The 24,517-nt window shown below is 45.4% G+C and overlaps 1 protein-coding gene across 1 annotated transcript in view; it reads right to left on the reverse strand.

Moving 5' to 3' along the window:
- The window catches only part of PARD3B (par-3 family cell polarity regulator beta), a 343,703-nt gene that overhangs the window by 74,140 nt on the left and 245,046 nt on the right, over positions 1-24,517 (reverse strand). Inside the window, exon 19 of the mRNA XM_026048404.1 lies at positions 3,348-3,458. Within this exon, the coding sequence (XP_025904189.1) occupies positions 3,348-3,458 (111 nt within the window). The remainder of the gene's footprint in view (positions 1-3,347; positions 3,459-24,517) is intronic.

Raw genomic sequence — 24,517 nt, forward strand, 5'->3', positions numbered from 1 at the left:
GGCAGACTGGAGACCTTTGGAGCCGATGCTTTATTGCAGCCCAGCTCTTTGAAGCACGAGCAAAACGAGGAGTTTATTTAAAACGGGGCCTCAGTCCAACAAAACACGTGTGTCAGGGAGCACAAAGCACCACCTCAGAGAATTGTAGTGCAAGCGAAGTGAAGTCCTCCCGCGCCACCTCTGCCGCGAAATCCCCACTTTTCCCGGGAAAGCTGTGGCACAGGGCAGCGCGGGGGGGTAACGGGAGAGGGAGCAAACTGTGAAATTTCGAGGAGGTGCTGACTTCACGTGCAATTGGACACACATAAGGCTATGACTAAACACGGAATTCCTGACATCCTGAAGTGCCCTTAACCATTTCCAGGCTGCAGAAGGAGCAGTCGCTTAACAAAATTCCAGCTTTGAACAGAAAGGAGATGCCCAGAAAGGAGGCCTGGGGCAGATCCCTGGCCCCAGGTTCCTTCTTAGGAACCTGGACGCGCGGGCGCACATGCGATTCCCACCCAGGGAATGCTTTCCTGCCAGATGGTGTCTCTTGTACCTAAGCTCAGTGCCAGGTCCAAGCTGCACAAGCAGCACCTGCTCCTGGCCAGGCCTGCCAGGAAACGCAGGAGGCAGGAACGGCCGTGTCAGCATTTCCGCAGGGATGCGGAGCTGCCGCAGAGAGCTGCGGCTCCGAGGGAGCGCACAGAGCAGCGCTGGGCACGGAGACACCAGCAAGGCGTGAAATAGAAACGACCAGGCGAGAGAAAGAGAGATTTTTTTCCCTCTTTTTAAACGTGGTGGCCCACAAAGGGGCTGCCAGGCAGATCTGTGCTGCGGGCTACTGTGCAGCAAGCCACATCCCTCTGGGAAGCATCTGCACTCCAGTGGAAGTGTCTGCATCCGCCCACCAGCTCTAACACATTCTGGATGTGCCAGACTTGTTGCACATGCACTGTGCAATTCCTCCCCTGTGCAATTCCTCCCCTGTGCAAGAAGCAAAGGCAGCCCACTCGGAGTATGGGAGCCTTCTGCTCATGCCACACACCTACACGTGGCCCGATGCCTCCCGAGGGTGCCAGAGCCCCTGGGCTTGTCCCACAGGGTCGATCCATAATGGGGCAGGCAGCACATCTGACATTGCTGCATGACCGTAACTCTTGTCAAAGCCTCTGGGAGATTTAAAAAAAAAAAAAAAAAAGTTGCATAAACATAGATTTATGGCAGGCTTACCCCTGGAATTTTGAGAGACATTATTTTTCCTGTGCAACACCAGCCAGAAAACATTTTGCAAAACTCGAAGAGATGGCCTTCTCCTGTAAACTGGAAGTGCACTTCCTACTGAAAAATATTTCTTGGCTGAGCTCTTGGAACAGTATTTTTGTTTTTCTGGAGGCCTGCCAAGTATATAGTGCATGCAAAACCAACCTCCAAAACCATACGAGGTCCACAGCTGCTAAGATGCTGAAATGCGCTTAATCATTAATCCTGTCACACCCTGCCCCAAAATCACATACTCTGACCTCTTCCACTAGTGCCCAAAACGGGCAGCTCAGCCTCTGAAAAAACTGTCAGGGGGGCAAAAAATAAATAACTAAAGTGGCTGTTAGTTAGCAAGGCAGATCCTGAAGTATTGAGGCAGCCTGCATTTAAGAAAACTGAAATTTAAGGAAAAAAATAGAGTTGGACAAAGGAGTTGAACAAAAATTACTTGTGCAGTTACTCTTAGAATGATAAAGTTAGATATATGTTTAAGTTGATTTTAAAAAGGTCACATGCTAGAAAATAAATCTGCATTTCGTTCAAGTTGGGAAGTGCGGGATTTGTTCGTAGGCACCCGGGTAAAAAGCACTCGACGTTGCTATCAACAGCCCTGCAGTCTACTTATCTACCACTACGTTCTTGCCAGTTTTAAAACGAACAGAAAAAAAAACCAAATGTGAAAAATATGATACCTATGTTCTAGTAAACTACAGCAGAGCTTGGTTTAATAAAGATGAGACCAAGAATGTAGAATTGCAGCCAGTGAAGTCATAGAAGCAGAAGATCTATGGTGTGGATGTGCTGCAAGGTTTTCTTTGCCAATACGTGCATTAAGATCTTGGACTTGAATTACATTAGAGAATTACTGATACTTGGGACAGAGCTATAAAACTTGTCTTTACTGAGCATCATCACTAGGTGAACAGTCAGCAGTGTAGCAAAGAGACTGAATTCACACTAAATGAGAAAATGTTTCCTTCAACTGATTTTTTTTAATCACCCAAGCAGATTTGCCCTTATATGGGAACTGGCTACATCCTATCATTTTCCTCAAACATTATATAATTATCTTCAGGGAAAAATACAGTCTCTTCCATCCTAATGACCAACACCTCAAACAGAGTTCAAGAGTCAGCCTATGGAGAGTCATATGTGGTCAGGCATACAAATACGTTCTTATTTATTTAGAAAAGCAATCAACTTCTCTTTTTTTTTTTTTTTGATTCCAAGAAGTTATTTGATCCCAAGCTCAATTACCTGATGGAAAAGGGGGTGCTACTTCTATTCTCGTGCAGCATGAAAGAATCAAATAAGCAAGTTAAAAATATCATGGCAGTTCATCCACTTCGCAACACACCTGCTGTTCTCCATTTCAGCATCAAACTCTTCCAGGTCAAAACTGAAATCGTTACTAGAGACACCAGAACGATGAAGACACTGAGCTGCCAGTTTCCAATGCAGTGTTACCAAGTCACTGTCAATCAGGGGTGGTGATTTTTAAATAAAGCGTTCACGCCGGAGAAATATTAAGAACAATTATCTCATGTCCAATTGGAACGTTAGACCTCTAGACAGAAGGGTTCATTCCTTGCAGCCTGCCAACATTTCAGTAAATGACACTGGCCCTTTAGCAGATGGGATACATGCTTCTTAGCTTGCCAGGATCCTAATAAAAGACACTGGCTTCTTGAAAATGAAGGACACATACCTCTCAAATTGCCAGTACCCAAATTGGGAGTCAGCAGTTTAAAATAAAGGCGCTCATCAATCAGGGAAAACCAGGGACACAATGCAAGAATTATTTTAAAATGAGTGGCACAAACTTTCTGCTGACATTATTTAACTGAGATGAACTAAAGGCTGAAACTTTGGCTAACTGTATCCAGTAGTGGCACTGCAGCAACTGGATACTCTACTAGCTTTTGAAATAAGTAAAGATTATTGCTAAACTCAGCTCCCACAGCTGCAGTCAAGGCTGGCAGGACAGTCAGACAGGTTTAGGAATGGGCAGAGGGGACAGAGGCCTTGGAGGATCTCATCTTTATCAGCGCAGGGAAGTCTGGATGTGAATGACAGCAGAGATGCTGATGCTGCTCACTCACCTCTCACGCTCGTCTTTCATTTTCTCCAGTTCTTCTTCTTTAAGCATGCCGTGCTTCGGACTCCCCTTCTGCTCCACTTTCCCACTTTTATCTTCTTTCTTCTTTCCAAATCTGTTTAACATAGCAAGGGAGGGTCAGGGAGAAAAGGGTTACTAGAATGGAAAGAAAAAAAAAACAAAATAAACAAAAAAACTATACATATTCATCTATCGGACAACAGATTTTAGGCAACTGCAACACTGTGAACTTCCATCTTGAGCAACTATGGTACATTGCAAAACACAAGTTGTAAATAGGCTATAGGCAATACGAAGGGCTGATTGCAAACTGATTAGCCCCTAAGCACTGTTTGGAAAAAGAAAAAAAAAAAAAGAAAAAAGAAAAAAGAAATAAAGCAACCCCCAAAGCCAGGGGTGAAACGCGAGGCGCTGCCTGTCACGGTGCCAGGACTGGGGTCCCACGATGCCGCCCTACACCGCGCAATACACCTAGCTGAGCACTTTGCTTCACAGCCTGTAGAAGGTGACTAAACCAGGGAGTACACTGAATTTCTTACAGAGCTAAAAGTATTTCTGGGTCAAATACGTCAAATATCTATCTGGATAAAGGCCTCAAAAGCACAAACGCCATCCTTTCTCTTGTTCAATTTGAAGTTCTCAATTCCACAAATGATCTGGTTGTGTCTTGCCATGCAAATCAATGATAACAATGTTAAAAAAACTAATGATTTCTTCATTAAATACGCTGCGTTGCTAACTACAACTCAGAACTGCAGTGTGAGTGATCACACTTTTACCCTTTCCGTTTTTCTTATCAACTTAAACTGCCTCAAGTGGAACAGTCGAATTACTGTGCATATATTTAGACTGTAAATTATTGACTTCAGGTTTCTCATCCGACCAAAACCGAGATCTTGCGAATACTCAATCAGTCTCAGAAGGTAATGATCCCCATTTTTTGTGCATTGAATCAATAGCTCTAAGCCTGCGGTCAGATGAAGCCCTTGGGCAGCCTGCAACGGGTTTTCTGGGCAATGAAAGCTCGGTGGTGACAGGGAGGCCGGGCGCGAGGCAGACACGCGGTGCTCGGTGCCAATGAGGAGAAGGGCGACGCTCCAGGTCCCGGCCGTGGGATCCTTCGCCGTGGCTCTGCCGCGTGCGCGGGGCGAAGGGAGAGCCGGCTCGCGGTGCACAGCTTCCTGCCACAGAAACACACGTGCAGGTCATCTACAGACCGTGTTCAGTTCTCCTTCTCAGGTCTCACTTATACCCGTTCTTCCAGGATGACGGCAGGTACATGCCCTGGTTTTGCTTTTCCCAAGCAGAGCGTGATGCACTGGCTGTGCCTCTGGCTGTCCCCAGGGGCTGGAGAGCCCGAGAACCTCTTCTCCAAAATAACTACCACTAGGACGTGGCCTCAAGTTGTGCCAGAGAAGCGTTAGGTTAGATGTTCAGAAAAAAATCTACGTGGAAAGAGCGGTGAAGCATTGAACGGGCTGCCCTGGGTAGTGCTGGAGTCTCTGTCCTTGTCAGTGTTCAAGAAACGTGGAGATGAGGTGCTTAGGGACACGGCTTAGAGCCAGGGTGCTGGTGGGTTGACACCTGGACCTGATGATCTTACAGGTCTTTTCCAACCATAATGATTCTATAAAACCTGTCTGACATGGGGCAAGAGCAGAAAGGCAAGAGCAGAGTGTAAGGAGAAGAAGGAAGGGCTCACAGACAAAGACCACCCTGCATTAAAACAGAAGTTGGGTTTAAGGGTCTCCTCTTGGCCAAAGGATAAACGTTCCCGGTACGAGCCCAGCAGGCTGCGCCTGGAAACCCTCCTCTTCACCTTCCTCGCACCCACCGCAGGGATCTCCCAAGGGTGGCCCCAGGAGAGGCTACGTGAGTGTTCGCCTCTCGGGCCTACCCCAACGCTGGTGCTGTGTTTATATTCAGTCTGCCTATTTTTCTGCCACAATTTCAATTACGCTTTTGCAGAATCTCATATTCGACTGCGGCATGTATTGATTTTGAAAACATTATTCTTGGGCATTTTGTATTGCTGCAGGGAGCTGAAGTTGGATATGTTGCATACTCAAGAGAAATATATAAAAAAGATTTTACATCCCCCTCTCACTTTCTAGTCTAGGTTGCTTACCGAGGAAATACATTTTAAATAAAATAAAATGACAATTTTCATTGTAGTAACTGCCAGCTTGACAACTGTCAGCAAAAAAAAGTGCTGTCTGCTGGCATAGCTACTCTTGCCACAAATTGGCAAGGTCTTGTGTAATTATAATCCAGTAATAGCGAGCTGGTCTTGATGAAAACAACTTTTGTTTTGCTTTGTTTTTCTGCTGTTTCTGGCTTCACCTGGGATTTGTGCAGGCTTACAATACCCACCTGTTACACTAAATATATAGCACAGAGCTCAAGGCTGAAAAAATGTTCAGATTTGTAGTCTCTTTTGCACATTATTAAATCCTAAAAATCCATTCCTTTTTTATTATTATAGTGATACATTTTGCAGCTCAACAAAAATCTCATATAAATATTAAAAAAATAAGAATAGAAAAATTTAACACTGTTGAGGAAAGCGATACTGAGTACACAGCACTAAACCACAGAAATCCAGCACAGTCACTGCCTGAATTTATACACCCTGTCCTAAAATTTCTGGTCTGTTTGCAGGCATATTCTAAATTACCATGGACTTTCAGTGGTGAAATTAACTGCTCTCCATTGTAATTTTGCTCATTTTGTGCACCACGGGCTTAATGGTTCTCTGCTGCTAACAGAACAAACTACAGGAGAAAAACAAAAAGGAAACAAAAAGGAAAAGCTCTTGCTGTCCAGCTGGGTTTGATCCTGTTTAGGCTCCAGTCAGCAAGAGGTCCACTCCCTACTTCAAAAACGACAGGATACAACCTATTGTCATGATAATATTACAGAATTAATCAAATTCATACTGAAATTCTCTGAAAACTGAATGGCCTTAAGAATTGAAGTTTCTAAATCTCCAGGCAAAAAAAAAATTGGATTATGGTAAAACCTGCCTTTTATATTAACACTACTGGACAGAAGAATAAAACAAAATAATTAAGGAATGCATAGCACATCCATTTTTAAAAGTCTGGTTTGCTACACCTTATACAGTAAAATGCTCTTAAGTGAGTATCTGCCACAATTATTTCTCTTGGAAAATTTAACATGGAAGAATTTAATGAGATTCCCAGTAAATAATTTGTATCCTCTCATTCTATAACCCTCTTAATGAGTTTAATTCAAGTGATGCCAGTGGTGACCATAATGAGAGCAGAGAAACCTGTAACTTCCCGGGCTGTTTGACTGACTGTTACTCTGACTACCCACCGTAAATGTTTGGGAAGGGCCATTAAAGAAGTTGAGGTGCTAATACCCGTAAGGAGACCTTTCAGTTGAGCCCGTTAATACTGTGGCTGTCCCAAGCACAGGCCTTTGGCGTGCAGGAAGAGAAAAGGATTTTCTTTACGTGTGGATCGCAGACACAGCGATGCCAAGGAGCCATCCCATGGGGAAAAGAACACGTATGACGTGTTGCTATAAACATGTGCTACTACAGCGAGGAGCCATCCTACTGCTTTCTCTCTCCAAAGAAAATAGCTGTGTCCTGCAAATAACCAGTGTTTTCCCCCTTTGAAGCATTAGGCGAAGCAAGGCTCTGAGTACCGAGCGTGTGCTGCCTTTTTTGCTGTATTTATGACTCTTGCATTGGTATAAAAGCCTGCGTGTGCTGCACGAAAAGGCTGAAAATGAAAACAAACCGTCTATAGGCCTGCTCTGTTAGACTTGGGATAAACGCCTCACATGCGAGCCCTAAAGCTGTGGTCATGGCAACCCTGCGTTTCCGTATGGAGCTGGGAGCTTCCAGATCTCAAACGTGTTGATATTTGCTCCGAGGATTAAAAAGCAGGGAGGTCTACGAAGCCCCAGGCTTCTAAGCAGGAGAAACATCTGCCGGGTAGAGCCCTATGTGGCTTGCTGCTAAACTCGGCCCTTCGGCCTCTTTGATGGGGTTGCTCCAGAGCAGGAGGTGTCACCGTGGACAGGCAGGTCTATAATGGACTTGCAAACATCTGTGGGGAAGTAATTCAAGAGAGCATAAGACACCGTCAAGCAGGACGCGCAGCCTAACAACGTCATAAAATCGTGACATCTCCAGTAGCGATCTGTAAAAAACAGGGTGATTTGTAAAGTACATATAACAAAAGCTCTGGCTCCTAGTAATTTCCCAGCAAATGGGGAAAGCGCTGAGATTATTAAAGCGGCTCCTTTCCAAAAGGCTAGAAATAACCCTTAAAATTAAATTTAAATGTGAGTAAGAATGAATGAGTGAGCAAGAAAGATAAAGATACTAATAAGGTATGATTTTCAGGTCCACACAGGGACTATAAAAAGCTTATTAACTGCCATTACTGCCGTGTGTTTTAAGTTATTTTATCACTCAGCTTTACAGCAGAAGAAATACTCTAGAAGCAGTGCTGTGCTGTGATTAATCACTTTCATACATACACTTTTACAGAGTATTAAACATTGCCGTAAAGATCCTTAGCGAGCGAGACTCGGTTGTGATTACAGGCCAGGCTCATTTTACATTTATGCAAATAGCAGCGTTAATGAAATAGATCTTTTACACTTTTGGGAGCTTTTAAAATACCTCCAAGGCTTCTTATTCAATGTTTACTTACGGGACAGAAGTACACCATTGAGTATTAGTAATAGGGGGACCAAAAGCTGTGTAAAAGCTCAAAAACCTACAGAAAGGAGATGCGTTGGTGGAGGACGTCGAATTGAGCAGGTCCCAGAGGAGGCTCTGGTCTCAGCGGCACGAGGAACCCCTGCCTGCTGCCTGTACCACCAAATAGGACAGACGGGTTTGGGGAAGAAAATAAAAATAAAGCAGCAAATAAACAAAAAGCTGCTGTTTGGATCTGCTGCTGGCGCTTCCTTCTGTGGTGGTGCCGAAAAGTGCCCTGCGAGGTGACGTGGGGAAGCAGACAGGGCCGCTGGAGAGGTAAAAATGATCGTGCCTCCAGTTTCCCAAATGCACTGAGGTGCTGGACAACCTGCTAAAGCTTGCTGGGCTATAATTACGGGTTTTGCAGGCTTAGCTGGACTTGAGGAACGTCAGCACGCTCACAGGCAGCTTTCCTCACATCTAGTTGGGAGATAACCTGCCTTGTTCTGCTCAAAACGGCGAGCGAGAAAAGGTTATGCAGAACACACCAAGATGCAAAATATTTCTTTTTCGGAGTGCAGGTTCTCATTAAAGAAATGCACATCATCAACACTAATGTTTTGTTGCTCCCATTTCTTTTGCCAGTGCTGAGAGAAAACAGGCCCCTCCACCACCTTTTTTAAAGAAATACTGTATCTGTCTGCTGCAACGAGACTAAGATGACGGAGCTTTCAGATCCAGTCTAATGGGACTAAAACTCAGCTTTTTAAACAACTCTGATTAAACATAACCTCCCCCCCACCTCTTTATTTCTTTGATGCTCGAATTAGCATCTTTTCTCCAGCATGCGGATTAATTAGTACAGTGACAAAGAATTAGTCCAGATAGGATCAAAGCCGAATCCTTATTTATCTAGAATTCCACATTACGAGCAGGGAGCATTAACCCTCCCATGTCACGCAGCTTTCCTCCTTCCACCCCACGTAAACCTTCCTTCCATTTTGAAGTTCATTCAAAATACATATAGAGAGAGCGCAGATCTTCCCCCCGCTGAAGCTTTGCTTAAAGGGAAAATAAATTCACCATGAAATCTGTTATGACGGGGAGCTGCCTTAATGCACATACTGCTCATGTAACGCGGAGGCATCGGGAGAACAAAGCAAACAAAGCTAAGACAAGACAGTTAATCACATTTGTATTAATGCTTGGATCATCGCATTGCCCACAGATTTAAGGGCTAATCAAAGCCTGCCTAGCACCACATCTGAGAGGCCTGCCTGCTGCAACACCTCACAAGTAAATAATGGATCCATAATCTCCAGCAGAGAGGGTCACTCGCCGAGACAAAAACGTTGAAGAAAAGCCCTAAATTACACGGCGAAGCGGCGGCCGTGGGGACAGTAATGAAAGGAAGCCCCCGTTGCCAGCGCTGCTGTCTCGAGCCCTCTCTGCATTTCTGTGTCAGAGCAGTGATTAGAGGCTTGCTCAGTACCAAATGCAAGAGCGCTGAGCCTTTGCCTGGAAACTGCAGCCTACAGGTGATGCAAACAAGCCAATATGATGGCACCCAAAAAATCAGGGCACCCGAGTCAGAACAGGGTGCTGCAAAAGCAGAAGGTCTGTCCCTTAAAGCAACTGAGCGGAGTAGCTCTTACCAGCTGCCAGGTAAACGTAGACAATAAGCAGCAGCTACGAAGAGCAGTTCTCAATAGTTCAAGGAACTTATTTTTAGAAGATACGCTGAAATTGTCAGCGGGTGGGAGGTTGCTAGGAGGGTTCTCCCCACCACGCTGTCTGCCTGGAAGAGCAGCGACACGGAGCAGCAGCTCTGCCTCTGCTCCAGTAAAGGCTGCCTCGGGCACCTGGTGACAACCTCGCTGGGTGCTTTTGGTCACCAGCAGGAGAGCTCTGCGTCCCACACCACGCGCACAGCGCCCACGTGCCGCTTGGCCGCGAGGAGAACCTGATTTATAGCCTGCCCAGCGCGCCAAGCCCTGCTCGCCTGTCCACCCGACTGTGTAATTACCCTTCGCCAAAGCATGGAGGTATTCCCACATATTCTTATTTTTCCCTATTTTCCTACAGCATGAGCCACTTCCCCCCTGCTTTGTTTTGTGCTTGTTGTTTCTTCAGACATGAACACTGAAGGACCACAGCAGAAACGTCTTTTCCCTTGTCCCTGCCTGCTTAGCTTCTGTTTCACAGCCACAGTTTTTCATTTCCCCACCAAAACAGACCCAAGAGCAGCAGACATACAGGAGAGCTCGCAGTTTTCCCAGGAATATGTATATAGCACATATATATTGCACGCGTGTTTATGCTAGTAAGGGCTCTTCATCTTTCTTGTATCATAACTGATGATATTTCATGCTTTTCTTAGCATTTCAGCTGCTAAGGTGTTATGCGAGACTATCTACTCACGCTACAAAACATTCCGCTCAAGCCTCCTTGGCAAGGGAAGAGCGACGTGAAACCGTGACACGGCGAGCGCTGCAGCCGCAGAACCCTCGACACAAATGAAACACATCCCGCCCGCGCCGAGCGGCACCCCGCGCCCTGCCGCGCCGGCACCCACCTTCTCCACCAAAGCACGTGCTCGCCGCCCCTTCCCGCCGCCGCGGGGATTTGCTGGGGCTTATCCGGCTCTCTCAGCGGGAAGCTGCTCACGGCAGAGCTGCTGTGGGGCCGGATGCCTCCGGGAAGCAACGTGGCTCTGCAGAACGAGCGGCACCTCCGAGGGCTCGCCAGCTTAGGGGTCGAGATGCTCTGGCCTCCACCAACGCCCCAGGCTCTGGAGGAACCTGATGGTCGCTCATGGCAAGCAAATATCCTCGCCCACTTCCACACGTGAAGAAATCGCAACATCAAGAGCAAATAAACTTGTCCAATTTAAGAGGTCCTACAGGCTTTCTCTACTATTTATTTTGGAGTTAAATTACAGTATTGTTGTATATCCTCATTTTCCTGTCAGCTTAATGGCTTTTCTCCTTCTCCTCCTCTCCCTATCGTCCCCGAGGTCTCTGCATTCACTCGCCCTTCCCCTGCTCCAAGCCGGGAGCCCGAGCTACCGCAAGCAGCTCTCGGGGCTCGAGAAACCCGCAGGAAAAAGAGCACGAAGCCTCCAGGGCTGCTCTGACAGGAGCCTTGCAAGTGGGAGGCCGTGCTAGGAAGGTAGGGAGGGCGAGGGCAGAACTCCCAGATTCCCGCTACGTTCCCCAGGGAGCTTGGGAGGTTAAAGCATCCGAAATCCCAGCCTTGCCACTGCTCCTACAGCTGATGGTTTTACAAAGCCGCAACATTAAAAACAACGCCAAAATAAGGAGAGGAGAATTATATATCCTGCATTTTGAGAGATGTGTTTCAGCATTGTAAATAATAGATGTTTTTGCATTTCTAAACTGTCAAAATCAGTCCTTCTGATAAATAATACCTTCCCTCCCTGGCCTTGGCTATTGTACATTACTAATTAGACGTAGTAGTTTGCGGTTAACATCCTTCCCTACAGATTTATTATTAGCTTGTATATTCTGTTCAGTAGAGTTCTGCTAATGGTGAGGTCTGCTGGAGGCCAATTTCATGAAGCCACTGGGAGGAGAAATCTGTTTGCCTGTCAAAACAGTGGCTATCAATTAGAACTTGTAAATGCGATTCCTTAAGGGTCTTGGATGGTAGCAGAGATTTCCAGGGGGGCTGAAGCGTTTTTGTCTTGCACTAGGGGCAGCTTTCACACACACAGCTCTCCCCGTGGAACAAGTCCACCGCGGTTTGTCAGGACAAGCCCAAAAGTCCAGCCTTCCAAAATTCCCTCAGAAATCCTGGCTTTCAAGCATTTTATGTGTTGGTACTGACATACCCAATAGTAGTTTATTTCTGTGGTTTTCTTGGGCAAGCTTGGCTTAGGATAGCTATAGCAACAGGAGAAAAAAACCCCAGCGAAGTTGCTGAAAGCCACAATGCATCCAAACAAAGCAGGGGAATGATGCAATTCCACTGTTCATTGATTTAAGACTGAGCCCTGGAACACAGGTAGCAATTTCCCCTTTGATACCACACTCGGATCTCATTAGCATCAAGGAGAGTTTCGTGGACATATTGATGGGAAGCTGCTCTCCGGTATTTTGCAGGGAATTAGCAGCACTCACCTGGGGCCTCAAGGAGCCAACGGCCATCACTCCCTGCCAATTCATTAGGCAAAGCCTCTGCTCCAGACCTCAAGAGGAAGCTCTTCCCTGTCCCCCTCTACAGCAAAAACCAAGGAAAATGTCAGGAGGGAGAGCTGGGAAGTGGTGACATTCAGGGAAAGGATAAACCTCAAGCTGCTTTTGCCACGACCTTCCACCACGAGGGCTTTGCGTATTTTGAAAGCAGCTATTAGAAAACAAACTGAATAATAACAGAGCTGAGCTTAAGCTTTGAAGCAAATGGAGAGTATTCTTGGCTCTCAGCACGTTGTGGCTTTTGGATCTGGGTTATTACGGTCCTCGGTGGGGATCCTGAAGAAGACAAGTCAGCAGAACTGCTGCCCCGTGCCCCTGTGGGGCAAAGCAGAGTCCTGCTGCCCCGTGCCCACAGACAGCAACGGCCCCAAGGACAGGGCTCAGCATGGGCAAACCTGAGCCCTGCTGCCCTGTGCCCACCAACAGCAACAGTCCCAAGGCGAAGGCTTCCCCACTTGCTGTACACAGCCTCTCTCACCAGACTGCCAAACCAGGCTGAACCCACTCCACAGCCCTCCTTAGAGCCCCTTCATAAATAAAGAATAAATATCGGCACTAAGTGCCTGAAATTTTAAGTCAATTACATGAACTGCACAGCTCTGCCGTATCTGCTTTCAATAGCGTTGCTCATGAGCCATGTGCCAGAAACTTTATTTATAAGGCTTCAATCAAGATCTGGCAATCATTTCTGTTTCTTGAATCTTAAAAGCAATCATTCTGGTGCAGTAATCAGAATGAGAAATAGGTTTTACTGGACAAGATCAGAGAAAAAACTCTAGAATAGTGCTGAAAAACATTAAGCACTTCTGTTTTGCAGGCTGTTACAACCATGCAGCCCAAAGCTTTTTGTACAAACAACAAACAGCCCAGATCCCCCAGTTTTTTTTCCCTCTTTGCACATTTCTTGCCTTTCACACATTGACTCCCCGCCACAGATGTGTATAAGCTAATTTTAGAAGATTCGCTATTAATGTTTATATTACCATCCTCTTGCTAGGTTTTGCGTGACAATGTATGAAAAATCCATTTTGCATTTGCAATGCTTTTGCATTCAGACATAGCAATGCTTTTTTTTTTGTCACACAAAGGTGATAACTTCTCTTCACAATATCCACACTCTTAGGTGCTACTTGTTCATTCAGCCATTTGTAGAGCTAAAACAGTGGTGCCAATTTTATCTAGAGACAAAAATGAGCACAAACATCCCACAAATTCTGCACGTTATCATCCCAGCACAAAAGTCTGACAATTTTTTTTTTTTAAATGAGGGCACTAAAACAAGACGTTAATTCAGTACCACAGCAGCACAGAAGGCTGAAGAGCACAGCCTGGCAGTCATACCACTAAAACTTCTGTTCAGTAGATTCCAGAAGAAAAGAGCATTATTGAATGAATAATCAGTAAATGGTGTTGATAAAAACCACTGTACGGGTAACTAGGTCAATTATATTAATGCTACTTTTGTTTCCAAAATTATTCAACATGTTTTTTTTACTGAACGTGTTAGCTGTTAGCCTCTGTCCTGTATTATCAAATGTAATTTGGATATTTGATATATAATTTGGATATAATTCTCGAACACTTTGGAGGCACAGTTCTGGCTCACGGGTGTGATCCACGTGAGCACCATCGTTACTCACTACAGTGAACATTACGGCTGCTCCTCATGCACCGCAACCGGCCACGTGTGCAGTTGCTCCTTCCAAACTGGAACCTCCAGAAACCACCTTCACCAGTGGAGAGGATGAGGAGATGCTCTCTGCTTCTTGAGCAAACACGTTTTGGCCAGGAGCCCAAATATTTACTGCGTGAGAAACAAAAAATAACCCACAACAGAACGGAGATGTCACCACGCGAGTGCTCACAGCTGATGTCTAGCTAAGGCTATTTCATCTGTAAGACCTGTAGAGATCTGACCATGAAACAAATTAAGCATCTGCATCTCCATTTCCCTCCTGTATCTTTGATCTTCTACTAAGAGTGCCCAATTTATCATCTCTATGCCATTTGTTATTTGATGTCTCTATACCATCTCAATTTATTAGATACACGGTCTAAAATGTAATTTTTCTCATGATAATCTCACAATAATAATCATTTCTTTAGTTGCCTTTGTACTCTATTGCTCTTGTGCATCTTGACAACTGGACCAAAGAGGAAGAGTTTTGAGATGAAGCTGCATTATGGATTTATAATGGCATGATTGTGCTTTCTGCCATGCTCTTGCCAGCTGTCTGGCCTCTATTCTGTTTTTCTTTTGTTCTCACTTGCACTGCTGTTTCTTCTCCATCTGCTGCCGGATAGGTAGGTATCCTTACAATACCACCCACTGGAAAAGTGTACTAAGAGGATAAAGGAATATATGACAGAAATCACCATCAAATCCAAGGTCCTGAATTCCAGTATATGGAAAACTATAAAGCTGAGAAAAAACACCCAACATTCCCTCAAGTCCATTCCATACCTGGAATCAACACCTGCATCTTCTCGGCATTGAATGCTTCAGTGCTGCTGCTGGACATCTTTAACGAACCTGCTAATTGTTTAACAAATTGCTCAAAATTGGGATAAGCACGAAAAGACATAATCTTCTAGTACTGTATTTTCATCTCAAGTAGAGCACAGCAATCAGTTCCTCTTACATAATATGGCTGGTATTTGCTGAAAGGGAAATGACAGTCAAAAAGCTCTAGTCTTGCTCAAGAAATATCAAGGAATGGGAAGTCTGAGAAGCAAAATGCCTGGACATGGGAAGAAAGTAAACAACAGATTTAACCGCACTAAAGTGCAAAATATTTGCTTTTCGTCAATATGAATACAGAGGAACTCCAACGTAGTATTTAGATGTAAGCAAAAGGGACAAGGAAAACATGCATATGGAAGGAAGAAATTTCATATTTGCTTTGCTTCTGTTGCGGGCAATTCCCCTGGGGAGGAGCAAACACGAATACTGTGGTAGCTATCCAACACGGCCAGTAGCTTGACCTGCAGAATGAAGTTCAGATGATTTCTGAGCATTAGCTACACTTTTCAAAAACATGTTTACTAGTTACCACATTCCAACGCGCTTTATCAGCACAACTACACGAAAGGGAAGCCCGAATAACCTCCCAGCTGGGAAATGCCCTCCCCTCTCTCCAGGAGTCCCTCTCCTGCATTTGAAAACGGCCCTGGAGATGAGCATGGGCTTTCCATGTCCTTTTGCTTCCAATCCTGGCTTCCGTCGAGGAAAGCTCATTTCCCTGAGGCCGAGCCAGAGAGAGAAAGGTGTGTCTCATTCTAGCCCATCTCCTGAATTCCCTAGAAGATCCAGTGTTTACAGCTTCCCAGAACAGCTGCTCGGAACAAACGCAGACATCGTGTTTGGCCTGTGATATTCAACTTATCGTACCGGGGAAACTTCACGTCTCCTTTCAAGAAAAGAGCATATTTCACAGATATTTTCCTGAATATCAAACAGAGGGAGAAACTGCTGAAAATAAGCTCAATAAAACTTGATCAAGATATGGAAGAGAGTTGTACATCCAAAAGGAAAACATTAAGATAAATGAGAAGAAGCCTCTGTTAAGCTCATCATTTAACTCGATTCATGAGCTGGATCATTAACACTATGGTATTTTGCTGGCACTACTTTTCCTGAACCCTAACGCTAATTTAATGAACTCTATATGTTAATCCTAGTCCTAAACTACAGTCCTGCGACCTTAATCAGGGCTAATCTTGATTCTTCACAACTTCTGACATCTACTTTTGACGTGTCCCTAAAGGCTAGCAAGATCCAATGAAAACCAACTGTTCCTCTTGAATCCCAATCCCTGAACCCAAGCTGAAGCCTAGCTGTCCACTTGGGCAGACGAACCATACCTGCCCTGACCACAGCCACCCACTCCTGCCTCTGACCACCACCAGCTCCAATTCCATCCTTGTTTTCAGAGGAGCAAACTATGGCCTTCCCCTGGCTCTGTTCTAGATCTCACCTCTAACCCTTCCATGGCCCTACAGTAAAAACATAGGGGACTATAGCAACTGTATCTGCAGCAGGAATGATCATAAATCACCAGCTGCAGTCTTTGCCAGCAATCAAGCCTTCTGGCTCTTTGCTGCCAGCAATATCCAAACTGTTCCTTTCCTGAGCTCTTATTGCAGTGTAAACACAAAACCGTGAGTAAAACCAGTGCAGTCACTTGTCTTTGTCACTGCTAATCCTAGATTTGACCACATTCTGACACACTGGCTTAAAGTCTCGCAGCACTTGTGAATCCACTAGGAATCTGAGGCTGGAAGGTGCCTCAAGTGGCCCGTGATGCCACTTGAATTTGAAACGCACAGGGGACTGCAATTCTCCTCACTAGCATCAACTTGAAAACTGTGTCATCTCAATCTTTTCCGCTTCTAAGAGAGGCCTCTGCAATGCATCCATTGGTGTACATGCCCTTTAGCTCACCGCCGTTCCTGCATGTTCCTTCAGGCTGTTGGCAACTATGTTAGATTGGGGATACAGCTATTTACCAGACTGCTTTCCACCTGATAACCCTTCATCATCACGAGACCAGGTGGGATCCACTGTTGGCGCCTGGCTGGAGCACCTTCTTGCTCGAGGGCATTTGTGGAACTTACTGGTTCCATTCCAGAAGCAGTGGAGGCAGCATAAGACGGCAGCCAGAAAGCAAGGGATAAAGACTGTGAGGTTTCAAAGCCTTCTAGTGTTTTGTAAGACTAACTACATAACAAGGTAAGTTCTCGGTAACAGCATAAATTTTGAAAGGGCAAGCTCTCCCATATTTCCTAGAAAGTCATCACAGACTGGGCAGAGAAGGATGAACTCGGTGGGATAGCTCAGTGTTAAGTAAGAATTAGCCAGCAACTGTCACGAATTTACTGCCATATAAACTGTGTGATCTCCCCGCACCGCCGCTGACCGAAAGCTTAAGGCACATGAATAAGCTATTGTATTCACTTCCAGTACCTTTTAAAGCTTGCTAAAGCCATGTAGAACTAGAAAATCTGTTTTATCTTTCAATAGGCTTTCAACCACAGGTCCGAAGCGCACTCCTCCTTTTTCCCCCTTTCTTAATTTGCTGATACACAGCAACTTTCAAAGGCAAAACAAAGTTTTGCCTTCCCAAATCTGGTGTTTCTCTCTGCCCCACCCACAAGTCTTTGGGTTGACCCAGTTGCTTCTTCTGTGCCTGGGAAGAAGCCTCTGCAGAAAAGCAGAGAAAAGGACAAGGAACGGTGGCAGAAATGTCCTTAGCTGCTGGATCCTCAGGACACTCTCTGCAGTATCACACAAACTTCCCTGTGGATTGGGCACTGTGTGGATGGGCTCACACGCCCCATTTGTTCAAAACAGAGCAGCCACCTGCACCCTGCATGCCCAGTCTGGTGTCATGAGATTATTTAAGATAAATTCTCAGCTGGATTGCCTGCATATTGAAAAAAAAAATTTTTCTCTCCTGCTTCAGCAACAAAAATAAATAGCTACTGGAACAAATGGAACTACAATCAAAATAAACAAGGCTATTTTGACCTGACATTAATTGTATAGCAGAGCGCATTGCATGCAGTGAGCAAATTGTTCATGCCAAGGTTGAAAAAAAGTGAAAATAATTAAGTACACACTCGGTACTTTTTCATTCTCATCTACTTCAAGAAATACTCAGAACTTCTCAGCTGAACTCCTTTAGAAAGGAAAAAAAAAGGAAAATTACATACAAGACACTATCCTTAACATTAACATATAGGGGAAAAAAGAACATTTGCTCGTGCAGGAAGTTACAACTCTGCTGCTGAATTGTCTTTTTTGGTGCTCTGCTCTACTGTAGGTGACCCCGGAGAGCCCTCAGGGAACACGTCACGAGGCCGCTTTTCCCAATCCAAACCCGGCCACCCAGTCCCAAACTGCACAGCCAGCAAGCTAAAACCTAAGGACCCAGAAACAAACACAACCTTTCACAACCAAATTATTCTAAAACCCCTTCGAACGCTATTAGTGCGTGTGAGCAATCCCTCCTGGCCACTACCAGGTGCACGGGGAGAAGAGCGAGGATTTAGAAACCCAGAGCGCGGCTCGGTCCCTGCGAGCCGAGGCCGGCAGGACGCGGGCGCAGCGGGGCAGGAGCCGCCAACCCCGGGCTCGCTGCCTGGGCACCTATGTAAATGTTTGCTTACTTAGCGAGGAACACGTTGAAATACGCACATAATCAGGCCCCTATGGAAGCAGCCTGCGCTCTACAATATACACTTATTTAAACGTGTGCATATTGAAACGGGAAGCACGGGGAGGAAACCAAGCTCCCTCCCGCGAGCGTCATCGCGGGCCCGAGGCGGTGCCCAACAAGACCAAGGGGATCCTTCGTCCCCCCGGCTCCCTCCTACACAACCACTCTCAAAATCCTCTGCCAGCCCAAACCTTCCTCAGGCCACGGATAACAACCACCAGCTCCGGCTGGGGAATATCAGGACACGGAGGCTGCGGGAGGAGAGGGATCGGGGAGCCTCCGACTAGTGAGAGAGCAGTGATTTCCTCCTGTGCTCCTTTCAGCACATGCTTTTTCATCAGATAAATATAAATAAGTAGCACAGCAGTTGTTTAGTGAACGGCTTAGGGACATATTGTTCCCAGTGTCCTAATTTTCCTGACACAATCGGTAAATTTAGACATCTAATTAACAGTCTGTGCCATTTATCAGGTTACTTGTCACTGCTTTTCTTTTTTTTAAGGCTGCCAATTAAGCTTTCCATACCTTAGCCATATCCCCCATCTCCAGACTGAGCCCTGGGCCTCACACGGAATGATTATAAATGCCTCGAACACGTCCTCGCTCTGTTTACATGGGCCTTACACAGCTCCGGGGGGATGAGCTAGGGTCACCCCAAAGGCTGCCTTCAAAGCCACGGCGAAACACCTGCGCGCGTGGGATGGAGCAGCCCAGGCAGGAGAAAGCACCGAAGAATCTGCAGTTCATTTCTGAAGAGTCAGCTGGGGTACAAAGGGATCCAGCTACAGGCATGATGTAAAACATCCACGGCGCGTTTGTTGACATTTTCATAATTGCCTCCTCGACTCTTATGCCGTGGGTGCCTGCTCTGGCTCCGTAACTGCGGATTTTCACCCTCATTTAACCTCTTCTGTGGCAGCAGCTCTTGCCTTTGAAAATGGAAAGGAAAACCTTTTCCACAGTGAAAGGCTGTTTAACCTCAGCAGCGACACTCCTCGATTTCAAGTTCCTCTTCATCGCAGAAGGAGCAAAAGAAATTAAGAATCTTCAAATAAGAAAGGAAGCTCTTTTGCAAGCTCATTGCCACAGGCAGATATAGAAGGAGCTTGTAATGTTATGGAAGATGCAAGTTGTGTTTGCGATGTGAAGAGTCGTTGACCAGATCAACGCTACTGGCCTTCGCTCTTTAGAAAGCACTGAGTTTATAACTCACTTCTTCACTAAACACTCATGTATCCTATAAATGCTGCACTCTCTCCCTGCAGAAGATAAAATTGCTCTTCTAGTTTATACTAAAAATAAAAAGCAAAACTAAATACGTGTATGCATCATTTTCCTTTTTACTGTGATATTCCAGACTGCGAAGGCTTGAGGCAGTCTGAATGGGAAATATGCCACGAGAAAAGTAGGATTTCTTCATTTATTTTGAGTTCCTGGACCATTCAGGTGCGTTAGGTTGGATGTCTGCACCCAGACACAGGCAAAGGGAGAAAGGCTGTGCAGAAACATCCAGCCATACGTGCTCATGTGAGCCACAACATAATTCTTCACTCTGTTCCTAGTAACGAGCACGCGAAAATTGCCCGGGTAATTACCTTCAGGGTCATGCCTTGCCCACATGAAACCTCCTTGCAAAGGAGTCAAAAATGCCTGCAATGAATGTTCAGTGGGGAAAGATAATGCAAAACATATGCACGGGGAAAGAAGTCTCTGCTCCACCTTTTTTCCCTAAAAAACAACCACCACCAAACCAGGCTCTGCTCTCCCTGGCACTCAGTCTCCAGGGAACTCCAGGTGTCCATGAAACAGAGCTGAGGTTTCAAATACCTCAACACCCTCCTCGCTGCCTTCCCCATCCCTGCCCGGCCGCTCTTCAGCTGGTTTCCAATCCCCGTGTTCTGCCTGCAGACGAAATGAGGTGCTTGTGCAGGTAATTTAGTCATAACACACTGTGCAGTACATGAGTTTTAAAGCTTTCTGCTTCGGTTCTTTCGGTAGTGCCTTCAACAGCGCAGATAAATCTCTGCGGGAAAGGCAGCAACCCTCGCTGCAGGGGCACGTCAGGGAGCAGCACAAACCTCCACAAATTCAGGGCACGGGCAGGTTGCTCTTCTGAGAGGGAGAAGGTATGAGAACCCTGAGAAAAGAAAGCAGCATCTTACAAATTTAAGTGCGAGGTTGTGACCGGTGGCTACTGAAATACCCAGAAAACGTCTGTGAATAGAATAATTATTCCTGGTTTCCAAGGTGAGAGCTGGCACCTTTGACTGGAGAGTAACAACTAACTTGGGTAAGCAGAAAGCTTGATTGAAACCATTATGTTTCACTCACTCGCCGCGGTTCATCAGGCCCACAGAGACTTCCTTCATTATATAAAGCGTGTAGGGGATAAATGGAACAAAAATCTCTAGGATAGTTAGGTCAGACGACATCCACCACGGTGACACATTTTCCTCTATGAAGCCAGAAATTTCCCATCTCAGACCTGATAGATGTGTCAAGTTTACTTTTCAGGGAGAAAGAGGGAAAAAAAAAAAAAGGAGAGGAGCTGTTACAGCTCTGGCTAACCTTTGTAGCAACCTTTAATTCACAGAACGAGTGTGGCATCTTCCCTGGGAAAAGCTGAGCTCCTGCTTCATGCCTTGAAGCTACTCCGCGCCTTAAGTGCCATGACAAGGCTTGGAATCAGACGATGAGGATGAAAGAAGGGACGAGGCTGGTGGGGCGCAGGGAGGCACAGGCGAGGAGTTCCCCACGTGGCAGATGGCAGTGGTTGTTAGGATTCGCTTTTACAGCCCAAAGAAGTCAAAGGCCCACAGCAACTCTGCTGCTTCAATGTAATTAAGGGCTTCGCTAATGTGAAAAACCTTTCTTTATGAGATACAGGAGGAGGCTGCCTCTGAATGGCCACTCCAAGAAAACGCCCTAATCAAAGACATTTGCCAGCCTTATCGAATACAGATGAACCAAGCTCGGGGCTGCAAAGCATCTCTGCTAGCAAAAAAACTTGGCAGCAAGTTGGGTAGATTCAAGCACCTCAAAACAGAATCCGATTCTTCATCGTACAAAATCCTAAATAGATTTGGGAGGCTCTTCAAAGTCCAAACACATACAATAATGTTCAACACGTGTCTGTCTTCGGCAGACTTTTAACTCAAGCTCAACTATTTAATAACCCGCTCCAGACTACCGCTCTCGAGCAGATGAGAAACGAGCACAAAGCACTGACCTTACAGGAGAGGGGAAAATCCAAGAGGCTCCAGCTGAATTTTCCCCACGGAAATGCCCAGCTTCCCCGCTGGTTGCTGAGACCTGGGGGGCATTCACGTCGCAGGAGCCACCGGTACGGCCCCGAAACCCAGCGGGCGCTGCAATTACCTCCGCGCTAAGGAAAAACATCCTTTCTCCTTGACAAAGAAACACAATAAACCCCAGTTTTTAGAGCGCATCATGAACAAGACTTCATTGTACGTTATCTATGAAAAGTTAAGCACAGCTATTCAGAGCGCAACTCAGAAGTAATGAGTCCTGTGATAAATTAAGACGTTGCTTTCATACATTATAGGGCATTCCCTGCGGATTAAGGCATTTGGAGCTACAAAGCCAACCTACAGCTTGATTGCACTGCCTTTTTTTTTTTTAAATAAATTATGGGATTACATGCCAGCATTTATATTTTATTTTGAACAATTTTCTTAAACCTTAGCAGAGGCTTCTCTGAACATTAAAATAACATCAGATTTACGATTCAACGCTGCTTCCCTGAGTTTCCAAGCTGCATTTTGGAGCACCGTTACAAAGCTAGGGGAACAGTATGTGCAGCTGACTCATGTACTTTCATCGTCCGAGATTCAAGCGGAAAAAAGGTGGAAAAACACACGCCTTATATGGCAAAAAGTAGACGGGATTTTTAAAATACTTCTAGTCTTTCAGTGTTATTCTAGGTTATTTTTAGAAAACAAGTTAAAAGATACCCACCACTTTCAAGACATGTAATGACCAAAATGAAATTACTAAAAATCACACCAACTATTGAAGCTGCGCAAGAAGGGGCCAGCGGCAGAGGGAATGGTCTGTCCTCACAGGAGAGATTTCCCTGCCAACATTGCTTTATTTATACATAGCCCCATAATATTTACCTGCTGAGATGTTGCAAAAATAATTGGTGATTATAAAGTGGTACACTGATATTTTTTATGAAAATTCCTACAAACAAGATGGCTTAGCTAACGCTCAGACGTGGCTGCAAAACAAAACAAAAATACTCTATAAAACTGACCATTCATTTGCTCTTCAGCCAACTTCCTAATACCCACTAAAAAATTCAGCTGTCTGACCTACGTGGCCCAAGATCCCTAAATGAGTTCTTCAGAGAGGCAAATAAACAAGAGAAAACAGTAAAGCTAAAGAGATTACCAATTTCTCTCTTATTTCCTGCTGATCCTCGCCAGGCTACGTTTCTGCCCCCAAGTGCAGACTTCATTATTAAAGATGGACACAATGCAAGTACATTCGGTGGGGGCCGGTTGTTCAGGAAATAGCTATAATTTGGTAAATAGCATAATAAACACTTTAGCATCCTTGATGCAAGGGGTAATGAGCCAGTGCAGTCCTAAGTATGTACATAACAATGTTAAGATTATACTGTATTTCACATTATATATCGACACTCACGCATGTAGAAATGGCCGGATAATATTTCAGCTATTGCATTTGTTTCTCTCCTGACATAAACTTATGACTTCTTCCTCCGCACTCAACCAGTCACTTGTGAAAGAAAACAACATTTTATTTTCATTCTGTGCTGTTTCTCTTCTGTTCTCCTTGCAGCATACCTACCTAAACCCATCAGAGGCCTTTGTTCATCACGGCAGCTGAACGCAGGGTGTTTGGAAGCAGCACAGAGCCTGAACTCAATGCCATCTCCCAGCAAGGCACCCGCACGTCGATGGAGCACGCGGGGAGGCCCATTCCGACCCCTGCCTCTTCTCCCCGCCGCCACGGAGCGTAACGACAAACCCTGACACGGTCCCTTCATCTCGCAGCTCACAGGGCCGTGAACTACCGAGATAATTCAGCCACTCGCTATTAAAAGATTACAACATTAAAAATGAAGTTTTTATTTTATTTTATTTTATTTTTAAGGGCAAACGATCATGTTTTCACATGATGCGAGTAAAATAGATTACAATACCACTGATTCTCCACTGTGAGGGCTAGCTTGGCTCCACGCTCTCAGACTGAACTGGATTTAAGTGAGCGCTTCTCCGGCATGACTTGCAATCCCAGTTCAGACTGTCTACTCCGAAAGCTGAAAATATCAGTATTATTTAATTGGAGCCTCTAGCCTTTCCTGCAGCTATTTTCCCCTAATAGCATTACGCAGATATAACGAATCCACAAATGCCCATAGTAGCTCTCCCTTAATACCATCACTCTCCTTCCACTCAAACCTGTCTACACCGCACGTTGCAAACTATGAAAAACATACCTGGAACAAAGCCCGTCTTTTACATGCTGGGCTTTCAAGTCGACATAGCCTACGGCTTCAAGCGAAATCACAGCGGCTTCATTTCAGAACGAACCTGGGAGTTTAAGTATGGAAAAAATATCTTTATCGGACAAGCATCAGGCCAGTCCTTCCATCCAAGGGATCTGGTTACCCGTAGACTTTTCAGGTTAATTCAGTGACAGATGAAATATGCACAGAGCTGAAGCTGCTCCTTATGAGCGCCGGGTAAATGCGTGTTTCCACAGGAGACCACTCAATCATTAGACGCAGGATACAACATCATCTAATACAAAGCGACTGTTTAATATAGACCATCTGCAACCTTTCTATCAGCTCCATCAAAACGTCTACCTTGGGTCAATTAAAAAATACCTCAGAAGTTTGATTCATAACCTCTCCGTTTTCCCAAACACCCTCGTGCTGCTCGCTGGGCCTGACCGGCCGTCAGGCCTTTCCCTCGTGCCGCAGGGCTGCTGCTTTGTGCAGGTTTCTCATCTTCAGGTGCCCTCCACAGCC

Source organism: Nothoprocta perdicaria, unplaced genomic scaffold, assembly GCF_003342845.1.
Source record: "Nothoprocta perdicaria isolate Ctin4 unplaced genomic scaffold, notPer1 scaffold_11, whole genome shotgun sequence".
Taxonomy (NCBI): domain Eukaryota; kingdom Metazoa; phylum Chordata; class Aves; order Tinamiformes; family Tinamidae; genus Nothoprocta; species Nothoprocta perdicaria.